At 40.1% G+C, this 21,079-nt stretch overlaps 2 protein-coding genes and 1 long non-coding RNA gene across 14 annotated transcripts in view; 2 read left to right on the top strand and 1 right to left on the bottom strand.

Moving 5' to 3' along the window:
* Positions 1–234: 234 nt before the first annotated feature.
* On the bottom strand, positions 235–2,825 carry sturkopf (lipid droplet associated hydrolase sturkopf). Of its 4 annotated transcripts, none has more exons than XM_043434131.1 (5): positions 2,595–2,825; positions 2,432–2,485; positions 1,123–1,428; positions 795–986; positions 235–693 (listed from the first exon to the last, which is right to left on the bottom strand). In XM_043434131.1, exons 1-5 carry the CDS (start codon positions 2,601–2,603, stop codon positions 259–261), a joined length of 996 nt encoding a protein of 331 aa, XP_043290066.1. In that variant the 5' UTR covers positions 2,604–2,825; the 3' UTR covers positions 235–258. The 4 variants fall into 4 exon arrangements, with proteins under 4 accessions (XP_043290066.1, XP_043290068.1, XP_043290069.1 ...); XM_043434133.1 differs by having other exon boundaries at positions 1,123–1,445; positions 2,595–2,824; XM_043434134.1 differs by having other exon boundaries at positions 1,123–1,433; positions 2,432–2,824.
* On the top strand, positions 885–3,558 carry LOC122419512 (uncharacterized). The gene is made up of 2 exons (XR_006262913.1): positions 885–997; positions 3,214–3,558. It is a non-coding gene; the product is annotated as an uncharacterized lncRNA (long non-coding RNA).
* Positions 3,559–12,000: 8,442 nt separating this feature from the next.
* The window catches only part of wge (winged eye), a 113,185-nt gene continuing 104,106 nt past the window's right edge, over positions 12,001–21,079 (top strand). For all 9 annotated transcript variants that reach the window (XM_043434096.1, XM_043434092.1, XM_043434088.1 and 6 more), the window contains exons 1-2: positions 12,001–12,465; positions 14,109–14,552. The gene's annotated coding sequence lies outside the window, so the exon portion shown is untranslated. The remainder of the gene's footprint in view (positions 12,466–14,108; positions 14,553–21,079) is intronic.

Here is a 21,079-nt window from a genome sequence, read left to right as displayed (position 1 = left end):
ATTTCGATGATCACTCGACTGAGAAATGCATGCTATTCAGGTTAAACTAAATATTCCTGAAATCGTAGTCTCAAAGTTTAATAGTTTGACCCCTTTGGAATAAGTTTTTGCTGCTCCAATTTAATTGAATTGAGAAGCACGCTTTAGTTTACTGGCCATAAAATACCAGCCTATTTCTCAATATTTGCAAATTAATATTTCTGCCCTGCACCAAAAGTAAAAAAAAACGTGAAATTAAGTCTTTTAATTTCTAATTCATTATTTAATCGTAGCATTGATCATTTCACCGACCATGTGACCAAGTTCTATATCATCTTTTTGTAAAACAAAAGCATGTCTGAATCCTCGCTTGCAAATTTGAGCATCGACGTTGGGGTGTCGAGATTTAAGTTCTTCGTAGTATTTCTTTGGTGTCCAACTATCGGTTGCTCCGTAATACAACCAGAGCTTCTTCTCATGTTTCTCAATGGCTTCGTCATCTCGTTCTCTCACTTGACCCATCTCGTCTTTTGCCATTCTAAACACTCGTCGTAGTACCGAAGGATCCAAAAGCTGCATGACAGGCTTTACACTTTTGTTTGTAACACCTGCAAACAAACCTCCGAATACACGAACAAGAAGAGCCGTCAGTATATTCGGAACGAATGACAACAACCAAGAGAGAAAAACGATGAAGGATGATATTGGCAAGACCTGAGGAACAAATACATGAACTAGTTACATTCTTTGTTGCATAGATTTAAGACTTGATGAAGTTTTACAAAAAATATTATAACCAAAAGTATTCAACTCACTTTTCCAGTCAAAAACTTTCCACTTGGACTCTCTGCCATGCGTTCTATGGTTGGGAAAAGCATGTAACTCTTTACAATCTGGTCCGTGTAGTTTGGATCGTCAAGAAGTTTAAGTGTAAACCAAGATCCAATGGAATGTCCAACTAAATGAATTCTGGCATCTTTGGGAACGTACTGCTTCAAAAACTCCGTCTGCATAACAAGTAAAAAGTTTGCTTTCAAAACCGATATTTCATTCATATACTATTGCTACTTTCTCGAAGAGGAAAATGTATTTTCCGCAAATAATTTTCTATGCTTTAATCAATTTTGTTCAAATCCAATTAACCTTGTGCTTTCGTTGTCCATCCAAATTATATTTGTTCCTCTCTACCCTGTCATCCGGTGAATACCATAAATTACTGGGTGGTTGAACATGTCCGGCATGGCCCACAACCCACACAGGTGTTTCGCTTGGTAATTTAGATTTCAGAGCTTTTGCAAAGTCCTCGTAAAAACTTGGTATTCCAGGATTACCAGGTATAACTAATACAAGATCTTTTTTCCCATTAGGATCAAGTCCTTCCTCAACCCAGCGTCCTTCTGTCAAAACGTGAGTCTGGACTCCATTGCAACGTATCATCGCTTGCTGCATCTTTACTAGTGAAATAACTAAAATGGAATGTTTGTTTTTTTTTAGATTTTTCTAATCTTATTGAAAAAAAAATCCAGAAATACGTCCCTTATTAAAAATATGAAAAAATTCCGAAAAAATCGAGAACCACTCACTTATAAGGTCACTTATAAGTTGAATATTTTGGTACTCAAAACTAATTTTCTACACAATTTTTTAACAATCATACCAATTATGGACCAATTGTATATACAATAAAAAAAAGAAACAAACATTCTAGGGATTTGAAGTCACTAGCTGATCAAGCTCCATTATTGTGATTTGATTATTCAAAAATTGGGAAAAAAATTAGTTTTCTACACAGAAAAAATCATACTTCTGCTACGAGCGATATCTTAGAATGTTTTGCTTACAACCGCGGATTTCGGGGAATTTTTTCAGATTTTTTAGAGGCCATTTTTCGGATTTTTCTCAATAAATTCTGTTCCGAATAATTAAAAAAAAATCAGGGTACCTTTTAGATTCAATATAATCATATTAAAAAAATTGACCGAATTGACGAGGGTTAGGGAAAAAGTCCGCTAGTTTCGCGTGTAATACTTCGTATGGTACAATAAAACTAAAAATTGTTTTTACAAATAACGGAAGCGTGTTCAAAAATTTACGGTCTGGAATCCGACGGGGTTTTTAAAAAATTTGCTCCAAAAGAATTTGTTTACTTTGACCTAAATCAACGATATTCGAGGAAGTATTGTAAACGTGATTGTTGACGTATTGTAAAATTAGATTCACGCAAAATTTATCTCTTTTGAGGTTAGATTTGAACCGTTTGTATTGTTTTTTCGTTCATTTCATAAAAAGTCTATCGTTATTTCCAGTAGCCTGAGAAATACATTTATTTTCAATGCAACTTCCTAATTTAAATAAAGATTGCGCCAGGCAAAATATTCTTGTCGATTTGACATATGTTTGACAGAAAACATTGAAGTAGTTATTATCAATTCAATTGAATTTTTGCACTCACCGTAACCAGTTGGTTGAAACAATTACGAACTGTATATGTTAGGGAAGATAAAACCTGATTACATAAAGACTGAATTCAATTATTCGAAGACCTTTTAAAATATAAAAGCGTTATTACGGATTACGATGTCATATTTAACGGTATATTCGTATGTGTAACTCACGAGAAACATCGATTTTATTGTGACATCAGCGTTTTTGCGAGAAACAGATTTCTAGCTTTCCAAGGGTAATAAAAAAGTATACTGATCAATTATACCGACAAAATCAAGTCCCGTAACATTTCTACCGTGATCAAAAACTACCCCATAACAACGCCGTCAAATGTAAAAACTCGTTTTGAAAAATAAATTTAATTTGAATAGCACAACTTATACCACATCACAACTCTACCAGAAGCCCGTTCTATCAGAACGATCAGAACATTTCTATCGATATAAATGTACAAATCGTAAAGATTGTGCCATATGAAAATAAACAATTTTATAAACCTCTATCACATAACATACCTACGAAAAAAATTTTCACCACATAAAATTTTCATCAAATTGCATCACTACCTCACCTTCGTTAGGTAGGTTCAAGTAACAAAACCGTTATCAAAAATGAAAAAAAATATAGAACGTCATAAGTAATGAATAATTTTATTATATAATGATACATTTTTTATGATCCGATGCATATTAACATATTATAGCAATCAGTCAGTATACAAAAATGTGATATTTCAATATTTTTGAATGGATTTTGAATAATTTTTTCACTTTGTTAATGTGTTGTAAGGGGGATGGACAGTGGTGGCCGGAGCGCGAGTGAGCGCGAGACATTGAGAGAGAGCGCAAACATATGTTTTGCTTCACTTGACTGTCGCAGGACGCGGGATAACGAACAGCGAGGGGCGTAAGCGTCGGTTGGTCAACGCTACGCATTACCGTTTGTAGATTCCAGCAAAATTGAGAAAACGGAGCACATAATACAACACGTGGAATTCTGCATGACCCTTAGTGACTAACATGAGGCTGAAATAATCCGTTCCTACTCTTCAATACTTTTCAATCACCAAAAAAGTCAATAGAATTATAAATAAATAATAAACCGTTAAACGAATAAAATTCATAACGGTTATAATTTTTATGAAGATATTTTTATCCCTGGATCTCACTTTATCGTCCCACTTTAATTAAACATTTTTTTAATCAATTAAGGCAATCTCTATCAGTTACACTATTGCTAAAAATTCTGTTGCACTTTTTATTCAGAGAAATTTAATATTTAAACAAAAATACAAGTTACCCGTTATTCTCCATTCTCATCAGAGATGAAAATCTAACCTTTATTTTTTTCGGAATATAAACGATGGCCGAGTGAACCGTGTATCTAATCTTCAATTATTACTCTCCCATTCAACAAACTGATGAACCATCTAAAGCAAAAAGTAAAAAAAAATGAAAAACTCAGGACCGTGGCTATCGATAAAACACAATGAAACGAATATTAGAGTCACCACTCGATGAAAAATAACGATTCGTTCGATTTCGTCATTCTTTATGAATATACAATATATTTTGGTTTTGCTTGCCAAGTTTCCTTCTTTTTTGAGCAACTAAATGGATAAGCCGATAGGAAAGTCGCTCGCACTTCGCACTCGGCGTCATTATTTCTACAAAACTCGCCCATAAATGAATATTTCTAAAATTTTAGTGATTCATGAAAAACAGTGTCGAGGCAAGAGCCAGTGACAGAAACAGTCTGGTGACGCCTATGTCCTCGCCTGTCTCACAGCTTCGAGAATCGTACGTATGCTCGCACGCGCGCGTGTCGCAAGCGAGCAAAGATGCAGTCAGCACGGTAAGCGACGCAATGCTAAGCAACAACGCACGCAGCCGTAAAGCCATGAGACTGTCGGCAAGAACATCGGAAAACGCCATAAATCTATTTCTGTAGTTTGACTGCCCCGATCCCGATGCAGAGTTCCTGTATCATACCGAAGTCGCGCAGGTAAGATGGATGCGTATAACCCGGATGCTGAAACGCTGTACGCAATGCGTGTTTAACCGCATAACATCACAAATAGTCTTTACTAGTCAAATGTTAACGGACGCGAGCAACCGGCCACGCGTGCACCCACGCGGGCACGCTCGATTCTCCACGAAGCGATGGTACAGGTTGTCGCAACAGTTGTTTCGATAATCGACATCGGTTTATTCACTTACGTAAAAACGGATTTTTGAGAAAAGACGAGGAGGGAGGAGGGCAGAACTGAACACGCCCCCCCTCCCCGAAAATTTGGACTGTTTCAAATCTTGGACAGCGGAATTTGGTCATTTCGAGTGGAATGACAAAATTCGGAAATTCTATCGGAATTTCGAACGGCAAAAAAATGGACGATCCTCCGAGGTTCGGACCGCAGTTTCTCCTACATTTTGAGATCAGAGAAACAACATTAAAAACAAATATTAGTTCGTCTCTATGTCGTTGCAAGAATTCGTTGTGGCTCGCCCTTTATATAGGAATTAAAAAATCTGGACTTGTCATACGTTTATTATTTCGGTAGTATGAAAACGTTGATATTCGAGCAGTGGAATCATACAGTATTTTGTACGATGGAATGATAAAGTTTAATTTTTTTGCAAAAAAATTAAAATTCGTCCTCGAAAAAGAGACCATCGGAAATATGAATTTGCGATAATGAATATTTTACGAAAATGAAAGTGAGGTAGTGGTGCAATTTGATAGAAATTTTATGTGGTAGAAATGTTTTCTCGTAGATACGTGCCATGTTAGACATTTTTAAAATTATTTATCTTTCAAAACGTGATTTTTTGGGTATGAATGAATTTTGGTAAAAAAGTTTCTGAGATGTAAATGTGTCGTATTTTGTACAAATGGGAGAAATGGGTCGTCGATCAGTTCAGCGGTGGAAAGCAGTGGTTCGATTTCAATTTGTGAAGAATTTTATTCAATTGATTTTTTTGACAATGAGTATACGTGAAAATCATAATAAATATGCCTTGTTTCGTAATAAAATTTCCGTGGAAATTGGAAACCATGTTTCAAACGATTTAAAGACTTTGCTGCTCTTCTCTGTGAACTGAATTACCATGTTATTTTTTTGTTGACAGAAAACATCATGGCATACTTCGATTGTTGATTTTTCTTGTATTCGTTCGTTCCTTTGAGTCTTGGAACAAATTATTCCCGAAAGCGTTCGAGCTTTCATAAGAAGTAGAGTAAATCACCCAATTGGTGGGTCCCAACCAATAGTCGGTCTCGAAGAAGTGAAATATATTTTTTGCACTCTTCCCACTCGTACCGAGAATGGGCGCAGAGGTCGAAGTGATCAGGGACCGTCAATCGCTTGGTTAGGTTAACTCTGGTTAAACGACAACAACGCACGATTTTTGTTTTTCTCGCGAACATGACAGTGTTGGAGAGAGAAACGTACTGCAAAGTTTACACCGACTAAACGACAGAAAGGGCGTCACAAAGTGACGACGAGAAGTTCATTTCCGAGAAAACCTTTCCAAACGTGTTTATTTATTTTTTTTTCTCGTATCATAACGCTTTTTCGCCGGCTCAACGAAAATGTATACAACATTTTCGAGAAGAAAAACTTGAACACTTCCAAATGTACTGTCCTCAAATCTATCGGTCGAACCAGAGTTTCAAGACAATAATTCACTCTCTACAAAGTATGTATCGTTGAATCTTTTACTCAATAAAAATGCACGAATCAATTCGTCGTTGTCGGTATCGTCTTCGACGCACGATCACTGGTTAGCGGATTCATATAATTCGAACGTTTGGTTTCCATTTTTTTTTATTCTTATCTACGAAAAGTTGCACTTCACTCCATGGTGAGAAAACTCCTCGGGTTGTTTTTCTTTTACCTTCCTCGAAAACTGAACTGCGTCAAAAATAACGTGTCGCAATATTATCAGTACTGTTGCTAGTCGGCCATGACCGTGCATCGAAGAATTTGGACAGCGGTTCATCGAGTCTAGTGCGCCCTCTGTCCAGAGAACACCGTAACTGAAATCTTGTGAAAAAAAATGCGTATTGTTACATCTCACTGAACAGATCGAGTTCCGATAAAACAACTTGGACATTTCAATCGTTTTTTTCCGTTATTCGAATTTAATTCAGCACGATTGAAACGCTGCACTTTTTCTTGGAGACCTAAACGTGGAAGGGTTCGAGCAAAAAAAATGACGTGGCTCGTGTGACAAATTCAACGTTTTTATTAGCTCGTTTGACTGGTTCCTCATAACAAGTGACTTTCCCGTCTTTGTGTCTTTTTCTGTCCATACAATGGTTCAAAGACGTGTTCGAATCTCGATGAAAATTGGCACAAATATCTCGAAATGTGGATTTCGAGTAAAAGTTTCTCAAAAATGTTTCGAATAGAGGAATTTGCGTCGTTGTGACTGTCGCGCGGCGACGTATTACCCTTGAAATTTTCGGCGTGTCCCAGCGCCGTTTTAGGTTATGTCGAATATTCGAAATCGCCTTACGAACACGGATAAAATAAATATGGCGACGGTTAATTCAAAAACGCGTTGATATCCTTCGAAGTTGAACGAGAGTGGGCGGAGTCCGAGGGGAGCGCGCTCGTGGAGGCGTGGCTTCCAAGGTTCCATGTCAGTTTCATTATTGAGTATTCGTGTGTCGCGTGGGGGAGAGTGTGGCAAAAAAAGAAAAATGCACGGAGGGAAGCGACAGCGGTTCTCTCCCATGCCGTGCCGGCGCGGGGCCGGAGGGGGCGACCGAGTTATAGGAGAGAAATTTGCTTTGTTGGAGTTTGAGTGAGTGCTATGCCAGGCTCGAACATTTCCAAATGGGAGGCGTAAGTGCCTGTTGCGGAGGCGGGGAAATAACCAGAAGGCGGAGCGATTCTCGGTCCGCCGCGTCGTTACTTTTAACGTCCCAGTCGTTGACACGAAACAAAGACGCACGAACTCTCGTGTATTGAATTCCAGAATCGCGAGTGTGGGTGGACGATAATCTCGAGTTCCGCTTCCTCGTAAAACGTGTTCTGCTCTCACATGGAATATTTTACGTTCAAATTTTTAGTCACAATCTCCTCGTAATACTCAGCTACATTTTTGACAAGGCGATGACAAAAGAATCGTCGTTGAGGCACTTGCCTCGTTCAGAGGCTGAATAAAAAAGTTACTTTCAACAATTCTTTTTCAGGTCATCTCATTTTTTTATCGTACATGAGAAAAATCCCATCGAATCGTTACGAAACGATCTTTATTCAGACAATAAAATTGCAAAAAAATGGTGTACAAAAGTATTTAAAATGAAAGATGAGAGCGACGTTTCATGTCGAAATTTTGTCACTTTTTTGCAATATGAAATGTTTTAGAAGATTTTCATCGATATTTCAAACGCCTTCAGGATGGTTATGACAAATTATAAAAACCGATGCACGCTTCGAATCAATAAATCGAATAATCTTTTTCTGTGAACCGTAAGTCCCATCCAATCGGGAGCTTACCAGAATGGTACGAAAAAAACTGGTGTGCTTATAAGCATGATGCAGAATCGATAGAGGGCAGGTCGAAAGTCGAAAGTACTCGTGGCGCCTCTAATGTCATAAATCATAAGCTTTCGGGATCAGCACTTCTTGATAATAATTATTATTATATGATAATTATTATTTCAATTCTTGCCTATTCCCGCCACCATGGGCGCTGCGATAGTTTCACTCCCTCCAGAGTAGTGCACACAGCGAAGATCCCCAAAAACTTTCAATTTTCATCACTAGTGGCGCGGTAGTCAGCTTGCACCATCCCAACGGTTAAACGTACAGCCTCGCCAGTCACATTCGGAAGTTAAATTTTCGCGTGGTCTTCGAAGACTTGATTTTTTTTTGCGGAGTGAGCTAGCAATGGCTATTTTTACATCGGATCGTTGCGTTCTGCTTTCAAATTACCGAAACTACGCATAACTAGATCCACGCCTGATGCTAATTTTCTGCAAAAAACAACGATTCATCCTCGTCGGAATAAGTGATTGGGAAATCAATGAACGTATGAAAAGAGAAAAACAACTCTGTGACGAAGTATCATCTCCCACTGATATTGACGAGCACTGAGATCAGAATTTCCCCTTACTCGATAAGCCGAAGCTACCGATACCTGCGAAAGTCATTTTTCGACCCAGTGCCACTCAGTGCATGCGTCGCATGACCAAAACTGGGAAAGGTCAACGCGGACGTATCGTACGCGAACAAAGGATCGAGACACATGCCAACAGCTTACCGGCTGGGCCCAAACAGCGACAATAGAAGGGGAGGAATCAGCAGGATTATTGGAAGGTACAAAACCCGAGTCGCGCGCAGCGAGTCGGAAATCTGTGAAAATTCAGAATCGGTCGCTATACAACTGAAGAACCTCAATCTACGATGACAGCTAAATAAAAGCGTTTTTGAACGGAAAAAAAGAGGAAATCGGTCTAATTAATAATCAATTTCACAGCCGAAGATGAGGCTCTCGTCCCAAACGATGGAAGCCTCGTAAAGGACTCGATTGTCTCGATTCGAAGGAAGATTCAAATTCCCTGTTGCGACCAATTCGACATTCTCGCGGGGACCTAACAGTATGCGAGGAGCTAAAAATCCGTAACTCGAAAATAACCCCGTTTCCCCATGCACACAGTGTACAAAGTGAATAAATTCATCGATCCAATTTCTCTTGGTTTAAAATAAGTTCACAAAATTTTTGTTAGCTCGACAAATTGCGGAAAAAGTAGTGAAATTCGGTAGTACAAACGGAAATTTAAGTTATGCGAAAAACTCAATTCGTTGCCTCGAGCAATCATTTCACACTGAGACGAAAACGTCAGTGTCAGTGAAGTTAGACAATTTTTCTTGAATAGTGCGCGGCGCGGCGAACACATTTCGCGATTTTCAATATCTCGATTAGGGCACGATCAATCCTTTTAAAATCTTTATCATTTATCACATAATGAATCTCCGGCGAGCCTTAAATAGATCGGCACCTCGATATATGTCTTGAGAAAATCCAACATTTATCAGCAGTCCTGTATGAAAACGAAAGATCGGAAAATTGGATATGCGAGTCACTTTTGCCCGAGCATTTCTCTTTGTAAGATATTTTTTTTATCCTCCACGTGGGTACCCTGAAAATACGTTCGAAAGGTACTTAAGCCTTTGGGAACATATTAAGGACTTTGAAGTATCAGTCAGAGCCCGCACATCGATTTTCCTGAGCCTCTGATCTGGATGAATGTTTTGAAATAGTTTTGAAAAAATGTCCTTCACGGTTCTTGTTAAAAATGGTACATTACTGAGACGGAAATGCGGTGGTTGCGTTGCGGCGAATGAAATTCAAAGAAAAACAGTAAATTCGGCGACGCAGATTCATTTTTTTCAATTGCAAATTTTCGATTTTATTTCCGATTCAATATTCTCGAGACGAGATCTTGAGCAACCGGTGAAAAACTTGATTCGTTTGAAACAGAAACGAAAAATGGTTTGAAACTTTCAGCTTTTATTGTATCGAAGTGAAAACGGAAAAATTTTCACTCATATTAAAATTTTTTATGTTTTTATCGCACGAAAAATGTCGGGTGACAAATTCGAGCAGGATTTCTCGGAATTAACAAAAACGTGCTCAGGCAGTATTTGTCGATGCAGTTTTTTCGGAAACGGGCTACCTTAAAAGACGTTGGACGTTTTTTTGTCGTTCACCTCAGCAAAAAGTTCCGAACGTTGATTGAATTTGGGAAGCTGCAACATCATCGCATTCGGCCAACAGAAGTTCGGACGTCACTGCACTTCAGATTTGTGAAAGTTTCAGTGTCTCATCACAGTTTTCGTACTCAGTGCGCGCCTGCGAATGTTAACTGCCTTAAATGAACTCAACTTTTAAACAAATTTTTTTTATTTAAAAAAAGCTCGAAGAAAATTAAATAAACGAACAAAAAAATCACATTGCTACGTTAAAAGTTAGAAGTTTATAGAAAAACTGCGACAGTTCGACGCAGATCTTGCACACGAAGAAATGGTAGCCTCGCAAAGCCTCAAGTGTCGGCGATAACGTTGTTTCGGATCGGGATCAAATTCCAATTATTTTAGAAGTGAAGCAAACGAAATTTATTGAAATGCCTTCTTCAGATTTTTTATCATTTAAGATTTTTCCTTGAACGTCGTTGAAAACATTTTCAGAACCAACGAACCTTCGTACTTTGCCTTGTTCGTATATGGAAGTGGTCCCAAAATGGAGTCTCAACGTTCGGAAACGTGTCGACGCCGTCCACGGATTAAACGAACGTTTCGCATGCATTTAAATTTTCAAAAACCTAGCGCATCCGTGCGATCAACGAATTCGAAGGAAAGTACAAGACCTTTCGAGCACAAAATTTTTCATTTTTTTGTTTAAACGTTTCGTTGCGACACGAGGAAAAAATCGATTGTGATGCGGAAATGGCGTTGAGTCAGTGAATTTCATTTCCACGATTCACTGAACCAATGGAAACTGTGTTGCTCGTTTCATCTTAGTATGCGTACGACCGACCGCGTGCAGGAACCAAAAACGTAATTTGCCTCATTCGATCCGCCGCGCCTCAGCTCATTCCTCCTTTGTTCGTTCAAATCGTTTAATCAAAAGTGACGAAAATACCCTGGCGTCGAGCCGCTCTGTCGCGCCTCTTAAATTGTCATTTTTTAACCCCAATTCTCTCCGAGCATTGGATTAATTTTCAATAGAGACTTCAAAGCATGGTTGTAATTGTTAGAAGAAGAGAAAAAACTAAGCAAAAATGGGAAGATTTGGACAAAACTTCGGTTGATTATGGGATTGAAACGTTTCAATTGAACAAGGACGAAAAAAATCGATTTCTGATGTCTCGGAATTCAATAAAGTATTTATTGTGTCGAAAGTAAAAAAAAAAATTCCCTACCGAAAATCGGAAATCGCGACTGCGAAAAACGAAAATACAGCAACATAACAGAGATTTATTCTCCCGTCAGGATCACTCGCCGTGTTTTCATCATAGAAATCGCCGTTGTCAGCGTAAATGTCAATCGTATTACTCACCGAATAGCGAAAATACTGCAGCGAAAGATAAACGGTCGATTCGTTATGCAGAATGCCAAAAAAAGCGGGTTTCTCCATTTCCTATTGTCCACTATCGATATTTTGACGAAGGTAAATGATAAAGAATGCATTTTTCTCGCGATCAAAAGTAACATTTCGAATATTTAGCCATAAAAAAATTATTCGTTTGCTTATCTCAGGGCATCTCACGGAGAGATGGAAAAAGCGAAATGGCAGCCGCCATGTTTGATTTTTCGTGAATATTCGTGACCGATCGATCGCACGAAATCTATTTTCGATATATGAAATAAAAAGGGGAATCGAGGGGTTTCCGTACGATGGAACGTTGATGGGGGATACTGCTGCTTCCTCCGCAGGGCTTACAAAAAAGTGGGCGGAGTCGAAGTTGAACGCGGCGAGGGTGTGGCCTGGAGGGTTGCCGAGCGGTGGGGGATTAGTCACGGAGTTGCCGGGTAGAAGGCAGTCACAATTCAGCCGTCGGACTGGTAACATGCAACGTCGCGACGTTGCAATAATAAAACGCCCAATTTAAACCGGAAGTGTGTAGCCAAGCGAAAAAGCGTATACGAGTTAATTCGGAAAAACAAAGTGGGGTCAAACAATCGAAAGCGTTCTTATTGAGTGATTTACGATAAAAGAAACGTCGAGAGACCCGATAAATCTCATCCGTGATGATACGACAGTGATTTTTTTAGTATCGCTCCGAGTTTGAGACGACAGAAAAACAAAAGCGGCTCTCTGAGATCCGTCGGCCGAATATTCCGGACGACAATCAGTGTGAACACTTTATTGAAAAAGCATGTGCAATATATCAAGTGTTGAGTGTTTTGGAAATGTTTAAACCGTCGTAATACATTTCTGCACGGAAATATTGCGAATTTTGGGTGTTCCGTTGGGATCTTCGTTTTTGTTATTCCAATACAACGGTATTGAATCAGTTTTACACGTAAGTTTTGCTTTCAGAGATTGAAAGAATTGATGTGTGCTTGGGTTCTGAGCTCAGCAGACCCTGCGGGGATGAAAAATACTCGGATATTCACAGTTTTTCAGCTTTTTAGGGGTTTATACTGAATTTTTGTCAGGCATCGATAACAAATTCTGCTCGATCGTCTTCGTCGAGACATTAGTGATCACTTTGCTTTTTTATTATGGGGAAACTGAAAGAGAAAGGGCGAAATATGTGGCTCGGTGTTCTACTGAGGGCTTTAAAGCTTTAACCGTTGGCTCGACCGGCCGGCGCCCGTCGTTAAAGGGAATATATCCGAAGCTGCAACATCGCACATCGAGGTGCGGACTTCTCTCTCTCCTCAATTCGGTGCTGCCGCCGTTCCTGGACCGGCGCATTTCGCGATTTTCGTGTTCTAGAACCTCCTGCTAAAGGCATACATACGCGCATATTTCTCACACATACGTCGATTTTTATGCAAAAAAATTGCTTCGGTTCTTACAATTTTTGAGAATGATTATAAAAACTTGGTGAATGTAGTTTCATGCGTCGAGGCGGTCATCTCGTACCATCCAATTTCCTATACTTTGTTATCAAACAAGAATCCGCGTTTCTCCAAATTCTCAACTTTCGAGGTTAGAAATCAATGATTTCGCTGCTACTGGAACGCGCAAAAATCGAGTTATTGCGAATTGGCCAACAGCAATAAAAATACTCGCTTTGCTTTTAGCCGTTGTTTCGAGCTCTCATTCCCTTGCGATATTTTCCCGTGATAAATCTAACCTATAAACCAATTTCAATGATCCCGAAATATTGGAAGAAGAAAAATGTGCGCGACGTCAGACACGAAGGATTTTTTATGACCCGGAAACCAGTTGAAACGCCGGTGATGTTTGGTTTGATTTCAGTCATTTCGGCGTGTCGATACTGCCGACGAAATACTCGAGAGTTTTCATCGAACCTTCTAAATTGCCACGGCATTCGCTGAAAGGTTTCTTCGAATATTTCGAATCGAACTGTTCGCTCCGGAGATATTAGCGGAGTGTATCGAACGTCACGAAATCCACAGCATGAATTCGAGCACGTCTTTTTTCGCATGTAAATTAACAGATGGCACAAGAAAATAACGGCGCGCTCACTAAGACGGTTAACTGTGAAGATTTGCTCGTTTCGATTATTCCCAATTTTGGTAAAAGCAGCTTCTTCGTGCACAATGCTCAACGATCGGAATTCGCTCTTGCATTCGTTGAGAAAAAGTTTATTTTGCATGACATTAAAATTGGCAAGGGGAAGCTTAGATTCCTCGACGTTTACTGCAGATCTAACTCGTTCGTCAATTTTTAAGAGGGCAAAGCGATGTCGACCATTAACGAAATGTGGAAAAGCTCGAGTTTATATAGCTTCTCTGTTCATTCTCTTTCGCTCTGAAATGTACAAGCAGAGAGAAGTTTGTGCGAGTGTGTTTGATTGTACGAATGAATCGTACTATTTTTTTTACATCGCTAATAAAAGCTATGCGAAGTTCATTCGACCCGAAACTCTGTAATAATTCGAGTTGAATTGAAAAAAAAAAAAAAAATAAAAAAAAAACTGCGAATTATTACGAAACTTATGTCCCGTGTTGTTTTTTTTCGTTGATACAGAACCGCAGACGAAAGAGCGCCGAAAATGTAGCGCCGTCGGTAAAGGGACTGGGCGCCGGAAAAGGTTGAAAGTAAACATCGAGTATCCCGCGTAGAAACAAGCGGATAAACTATCTCGTTGCATTTTGCTCTCCATTATTTTTTATTTTTTTTTCTCCATTTTTTGAGTGCGCTCCTTCAGTGAGGGAATATTAAGTGACGATTTTCTATGTGAGTTCATACACCGTTGGCCAATGAAAGTGACCGCTCTTCCCAACGATAAATCGTCGAGCAGTCTCAAAGGATTTTTTCGTGCTACGATCGGAGAAACGGATTTGAGAGATTGAAAATTTGGTGTTTGGCGATACAAATAAAAGGAGCGAGGGAAGGACACGTGATGATATAGGATTGTAGACGGTGGAGTCATCCGCCCAGTCATCACAGTGGAGTTCTGCTTTATCGCTGGTAAGATTCAATCTCATATATTTTGTAATTTTTATATTCCTTTCCCCTCTTCATTATGCTATTTAGAAAAAACATTTTGTTTATTTATCACGTCGTGAACTTGGCAAAGGATCGTCATTATTTTATTGACTTCTGACCATTTTTTTTTATAAACATCTTTCTCGATTCTTGAATTCGGGCTCGAGTCTTTTTTATTTCTTTCGTTAAGGGACGACTTTGAGGGTATTTTAAAAATTGAAGTTTTCGAGCTTCCTTTGTGCAGAAACAAGTGCTACGGGACGAGTTTTTCTTTCGGGCACTTATTTTATGCACGATTTTTTGGATTTGTAAGGATAAAGAGCGATTAATTTAACTGGAAAATAACCACGCTGAAGTTTCCAACGTTGGAGTCCAACGAAATAATCGAAAAAAACTCTCCAATAATTCCAGTAATTCTCCTATTTTGTTCCCTGCCAAATTTGCGATTCGTAGTTTTTCAAGCTGCACCAACGATTCGTGAAATAAAAAATTGGTGAATTAAAAACGTTTTTTTCGTTCATTTCGTTGGAGTCCAACGTTGGAAACTTCAGCGTCGTGTGAAAAGCTACGAATTGCAAATTCGGCAGGGAACGAAATTGGAGAATTACTGGAATTATTGGAGGGCTTTTTCAGATCGTTTTGTTGGACTCCAACGTAATGCAAACTTCAGCGTCATGAAAAATAATGCACAGAAATAGCGAGGTGTTATCGGCGACATTTTCAACCTCGTCATCGCAATCGATGACAAACTTTGGAGCAACCTCGTCGTCCGACACGTCAAAAAATTCGTAAAATAACGCGCTCCAGCTTCGATATCGGATTGAAATCTCTGGAATTGTATTGTGAATTATAATTTAGTGTCAAAAATGTACGCCGAAGCTCGACGAATCTTAATTATCGTCTGAAGTGTGCTCGGTTCTCCATAATCGTATGAACGAAGTTTTCGTACTTAAGAAAATGGAGATAAATAAAATAATGTTCAATGCGTGTTTGAGCCCTGCTCGACGAAAGCTGCCCGAAAGTTTTGAATCGGATAATACGAATGAAAACTTGGACAGGATTTTCGTGACTATTTCGTTCTGCGCTCGATTTCAAAGTTTTTAAATTTATTAACCTTTGAGAAAGTCGTCCACTCTCTCAATACCTTCGTAAGCACGTTGAACGGTGCTTCGGAACCTCTTTTTTTATCGGAAAGTTTACACATCGATAAATCATCTTCGAACTTAATATTTCGCAAGTACAACTTGGGCCAAGTACGAGATTCAAATTCAAGTACTAAAGTAGAAAAAAGAGTCTGACGACGCCGAAAGCCGAGATGACAGTCCGTAAATCGGGGGCTCGAGAGCGAATTTTGGCTATTCTGACCCGTCCGTAGTAAAGCCAAACTAAAAGTTGGCGAACACGAGAAGGGAGGGAAAGAGCGAGAGAGGGAGAGGGGAAAAAGGAGCAAGAAAAATGTATAGTTTAGCTGCTGGCGTGGTTTTCGTGGAAGGACCGAAAGTAGTTTTCGTTGTACGCATAACCAAAGAGCCTCTCGCACGCGTTCACGCATCTCTCTCTTTTTCCTCTCTCTCTCTCTCTCTCTCTCGCTCTTTTTCAGACCGTTAACGAGCCCAGGGACTCTTCTCTCGGCCGTAAGAATACTTCGCTCACTTTTCGCTCGGAGAAAGAGCGAGAGGTAGAGCATCGACCCGGGAGTTACGTTTGCAGCATCGAAGCTAGACTTTTACTCGGATTCGCATATCCCTGCTTGCGTCTGTTTTAATCAGTAAGCGACTCGTAACGTTGTTGCACATCAAAAGACGAAGGAGACACTAAAAATCATTTTTCTTCGTAAGATCAATTTCGTTTATTCGTTTCTTTCAATCTTTCCAATCAATTTCTCAAATATAATTATTCATTCTCAGTGAATATGTTTGTTGGTTAAAGCTGGTTGGAAAAAAATGAAGAAATGATGGTTTTTTGGATCGATGGGCACAAACGACTGTTGCTGACTCTTCGAGAGGTTCGATCACAGAAATTCTCGTTTTTTTCCTCAATTATTTAGTGATAACAAGAATATCAATGTCGAGAATCGTCAGTTCCATTTTTATGTACTTTCTCCATTGATTCTGCTGCGAACTGCTCCAATTCGCTATGTCAAGTGTGCTCCTTTTCGTTGCTTTTTCAAAATGAAGATTGAAACCAAGTGAACAGTGTACAGTGAAGCTTTCCAAACAACACTGAAGTCTGGAACGTTGGAGTTGAACGAAATGAACGCAAAAATAACATTCCTAATTCAGCAATTATTTATTTCACGAAGAATCGGTGATCTGTTGCTTTTTTCGCATAATTTCGTTGGACCCCAACGCTTCAAACTTCAGCGTCATCTTCCCAATGTTGCAAGAAGCCCCGATGAAAGCTGTGCAAGGATCTTCATCCGAAAAAGATATTCGTCATTTGGATTAAACAGAGAAAAAGTATGACGAAGCTTGTATTGAACAAGAGGAAGATATTAATTAGTGAAAAAGCGCAAGAGAAAAAGTGTCTCCGTCCTTATTCTCGATCCGCACGCATATTAGCGTAGAAAAAAAGGCGATGGAGAGAGATCCAATGCGAAGGGACATCCCCAGCTTCGTACGTGTATAAACTCGTACCTGTGGAGGCACACACGACGAAAGTTGGTCTCGATGTAAAAGGTGGAAAAATATATATGTGCATAGAGTACAACGTTGAAAGGATTAACGACGACGAACGGTTAACGAGGCTCTCGCTACAGCAAAAGCGACATCGGAGCCGCAATAGCAACGAGCAACACTTGCACATACTCACAAATGAGAAAGAAAAGAACAAGCAAGAGAGAGAGAGAGAGAGAGAGAGAGAGAGAGAGAGAGAGAGAGAGAGAGAGAGAGAGAGAGAGAGAGAGAGAAAGAAGGAAAGCGAGAGAAGTGTACTTACGCATCAGTTCGTCGTCGAAGCGTGTTCACGTAGTTAAATACACCGTGTCGTATATACATCGTTAGGGTGTTACGACCGAAGAACCTTACGCACACACATGTATGCACAGGGTGTTTAGATACGTCAGGATTAGGTGAAATTAAAGGTGATCCCCCCGGAGCCAAGAAATCAGCGATTGGTTCATTCGATTGCAAGCTAATGAGTTTCCTCAGACTCATTAATATTTCGGCGCAATGGAATGCGAATGCAATGTTCGCTAGGACAAACTTCAATTTCTTTACAGCTTGTAACTTCTCACACGATAATCGCGACGTATCTTGTGTGACGCTGAAGTTTGCAGCGTTGGAGTCCAACGAAACGAACGAAAAAAACATTTATAATTGACCAATTTTTTATTTCACGAAGCATCGGTGTAGGTTGAATTGCTACGAATTGCAAATTCGCGGCAGAGAACGAAATTGAAGAATTACTGGAATTATTGGAGAGTTTTTTTAGATCGTTTCGTTGGACTCCGACGTTGCAAACTTCAGCGTCATCGAAATGAGGTAAAAAAGCCTCCAATAATTCCAGTTATTCTACAATTTCTTATCCTGTCGAATTTGCAATTCGTACTTTTTCAACCTACACCAATGATTCGTGAAATAAAAAATTGTCAATTACAAGTGTTTTTTTCGTTGCGTACGTCACGCAGCACTTGCAGCAAAGTTATTTCAAAGTTGACTCGCATGCTCGAGTCGTTTTATGGTTTCGATCACCGATCCAGTAGTTTGGCTGCTCGAACAATGACGCTGAAGTTTGCAACGTCGGAGTCCAACGAAACGAGGTCAAAAGAGCCTCCAATAATTTTCTATAATTTTGTTCTCCCCCGAATTTTCAATTCGTAGTTTTTCAACCTGCACCGATACTTCGTGCGGAATAAGAAATTGGTGAATTGCAAATGTTTTTCCTCCACCTTCGTTGGACTCCAACGTCGCGAACTTCAGCGTCGTCTCAAACACACTTTGAGCTTTCGATGAGATTACAAACTCCCCAAAAATTGAGAAGAAAGCATCAAAATATTTGCTGTACTGCATTCATTTAGTCATTCCTGCAAACAATTTTTCCACCCCTGGCACAAACACATTTTTGTCGAAACATCGACCATTAAAGTACTCTTAAAATTTTGACAAACGCGAAAATTTCTTCACAATTTTAATACTCCTCGGAACTCGTTTCTTGTTCTGATCTAAATCTACTGACGGGCCGCTCGCCCCTATGATAAACGTCACCCTGTATAAATAAGTGCGTATGTAATGCACCTGTGCATGCACATCAGGTAGCTCTATACTTTGACGTACGTGCGGGGTATGGGTACCTAAACTAAAGGATATTGTACGCGTATGCATGAATATCAAGCTTGAGCAACGATATTACACGTGCATTTAGGCTCGTGCGTGCGGAAGCGTGACGCTTTTTTTCCATCCTCCAAATATACAAGCATCGGAATTCGAGCACGTTTTTTTCATTAAATGCATCATTTACATTGCGAATAGAGCATGAGGCCTCCGGAGATCTCCAAGGATTTTTCAAAATCTGTCGCTTACGCAAGAGACGAAAATTATTTGGGTTTGTAGATTTTTTTATAGACGAATTTTGGTGCAGACTCGGTTAGAATATTGTCAACGACGATTCCGCGGATCTGACAGCAGATTTTGGGGAATTCATTCTCACTTTTCGCGGTGACGCTGAAGTTTCGAGTCCAATTAAATGATAGAAAAAAACCCTCCAATAATTCCAGCATTTCTCGTTTTTTTCGTTCGCTTCGCTGGACTCCAACGTTGCAAACTTCAGCAGCGTCGTAACAAACGTCGAATCACGCAGCTGAATAATTGTGATCAGCAAATGTTTATACTGCATAATTTGTACTGAGAAAGTAATTATTCATGTTAAAACGTACCCGGTGAAACTGTAAATGTTCTGAGAAATTCGCTACGACGTTGCTTCCAATTTTTCCAGTGTGCGTTGTTGTTCCTCCAAATAAGTGAGTCAGGAAATTTCAAGATTGCACGTTTATTGAAAACTCTTGCTGCTTTGTACTCGCCTGCGATAGCTCAAACAACAGGGGACTAGTTCTGAACTATACAAGCGGAAACATTACGAACGACGATACTTTGTAAAGGGGGAGAAAAGCGAACGAATTTTTGTTGCTCACGAAGATCGGTGGTTCAAGCATCGAGAGACGATACTCGAGTGCAAATCTGCAAATTTTCTTAAAAATTCCAGGAAAATCCACTTTTTTCGTTGCCCTGCAACCTCACCGATTTAGTTCGCATCGTTACATAATGAAAGCAGTCTTTCCTGGGTCGATCTTAGCGGAGATCAGTTGAGAGTCAATTATCCACGGATGGGAAGGAACTCTTGGCGAGCCTGGGGCAAAAAAAGAGTCTTGTAATCCCCAAATAATTGTATCGTTACCAAAGATCCTGGGACTGGAAAAAATGGTCGTAGGTAGTCCGAGGAGTTTGAATTCCTGTCGTCACGAGCCCCTTATCGGTCCAACAATCCTTTTCATCCACACAAGACGTTTCAGTCCATCTCAGAGTTTACCGAGAGGAAAAATCGCCTCGGAACGGAAGTACGAAAAAAATAAAAGCTCGAAAAATATAACGACAGAGAACGGGGTTTTGTTTTCTCACCGGAGCTGACACGTCAGACGGAATGCGACATCAACGTATGCAGACACTTTGTCGACGTTTATCGTCCGTTTCATACGATCCTCGTATTTCAATCTCTTCTTGAGAAACTGAGAAGGCGAAGCAGCACATAATCGAGGGAAAACGATCGATACGAGAAAATTCGCAGCGGCACATTCCTCGTTTTCCCAGCGATTCCTTCGGCCAGATATGAAACTGGAACGTACCGGAATCTTTTTTCCGTTTTAGCATTGCCATAAGGTGTCGCGAGGATGTTACAGAAAGACAAGCGAGAGGAGCCACCTTAAATGTATTTAGTCAGGCTTTCTCTCACTCATCGTACGTGCGAATATTTTTCGCCTTGCACAGCAGCGAATATCACACACTCCGTACATTACTCAACGTTTGTGTATAAAAACACATGGACAAGAGCGAAGTGAGAGGAGGCGCGCCCACGCACGAGACGCACGTGAGCACCAGAGCACACTGAAGCTGCGAGTGCGTGTGCGTGTGTGTTTGTACGACCGTAGGCAGCACCGGAGTGGATTATTCTTGCGAGGCAAAAAACCTTTCGAGCTGGCGAAGCCTCTTGCGTGTCAGTGAAAATGCGGCAAGATCAAGGTCACAGCGATTCGGAGGTATCGAGGATCCCATTTCCCTTCGTTTCGCTCCGGACAACTCGTCGTTGCGTAACGGCGATGATAATGACGTCGTTGACTCGAAGATACGTAGCCGAATTATTTCGCGAGTTTCATCCATTCGTCGTCCCGGAGAATCTTCACTGCGGAAATTTCTCTGACCGCTCTGATTCCGAAGTCCGGAGGAGCCACTCGCCCACTAACGAGAAAAGGCGCGAGACAACTAACGCGGCCCGCAGGGACAGGGGCACGCATGATTTCA

This window comes from Venturia canescens, chromosome 1 (genome assembly GCF_019457755.1).
Source record: "Venturia canescens isolate UGA chromosome 1, ASM1945775v1, whole genome shotgun sequence".
NCBI classification, from domain to species: Eukaryota; Metazoa; Arthropoda; class Insecta; order Hymenoptera; family Ichneumonidae; genus Venturia; species Venturia canescens.
Note: the sequence above shows the minus strand (reverse complement) of the source record. Positions and strands in the feature narration are given on the sequence as shown.

Excerpts from the sequence above, each read along its gene's own strand:
- sturkopf (XM_043434131.1), bottom strand. Across the intron at positions 1,429-2,431 it reads GTTTCAACCAACTGGTTACG|ATGCAGCAAGCGATGATACG; the intron begins GTGAGTGCAAAA and ends TCACTAGTAAAG. Across the intron at positions 694-794 it reads GAAAGTTTTTGACTGGAAAA|GTCTTGCCAATATCATCCTT; the intron begins GTGAGTTGAATA and ends TTTGTTCCTCAG.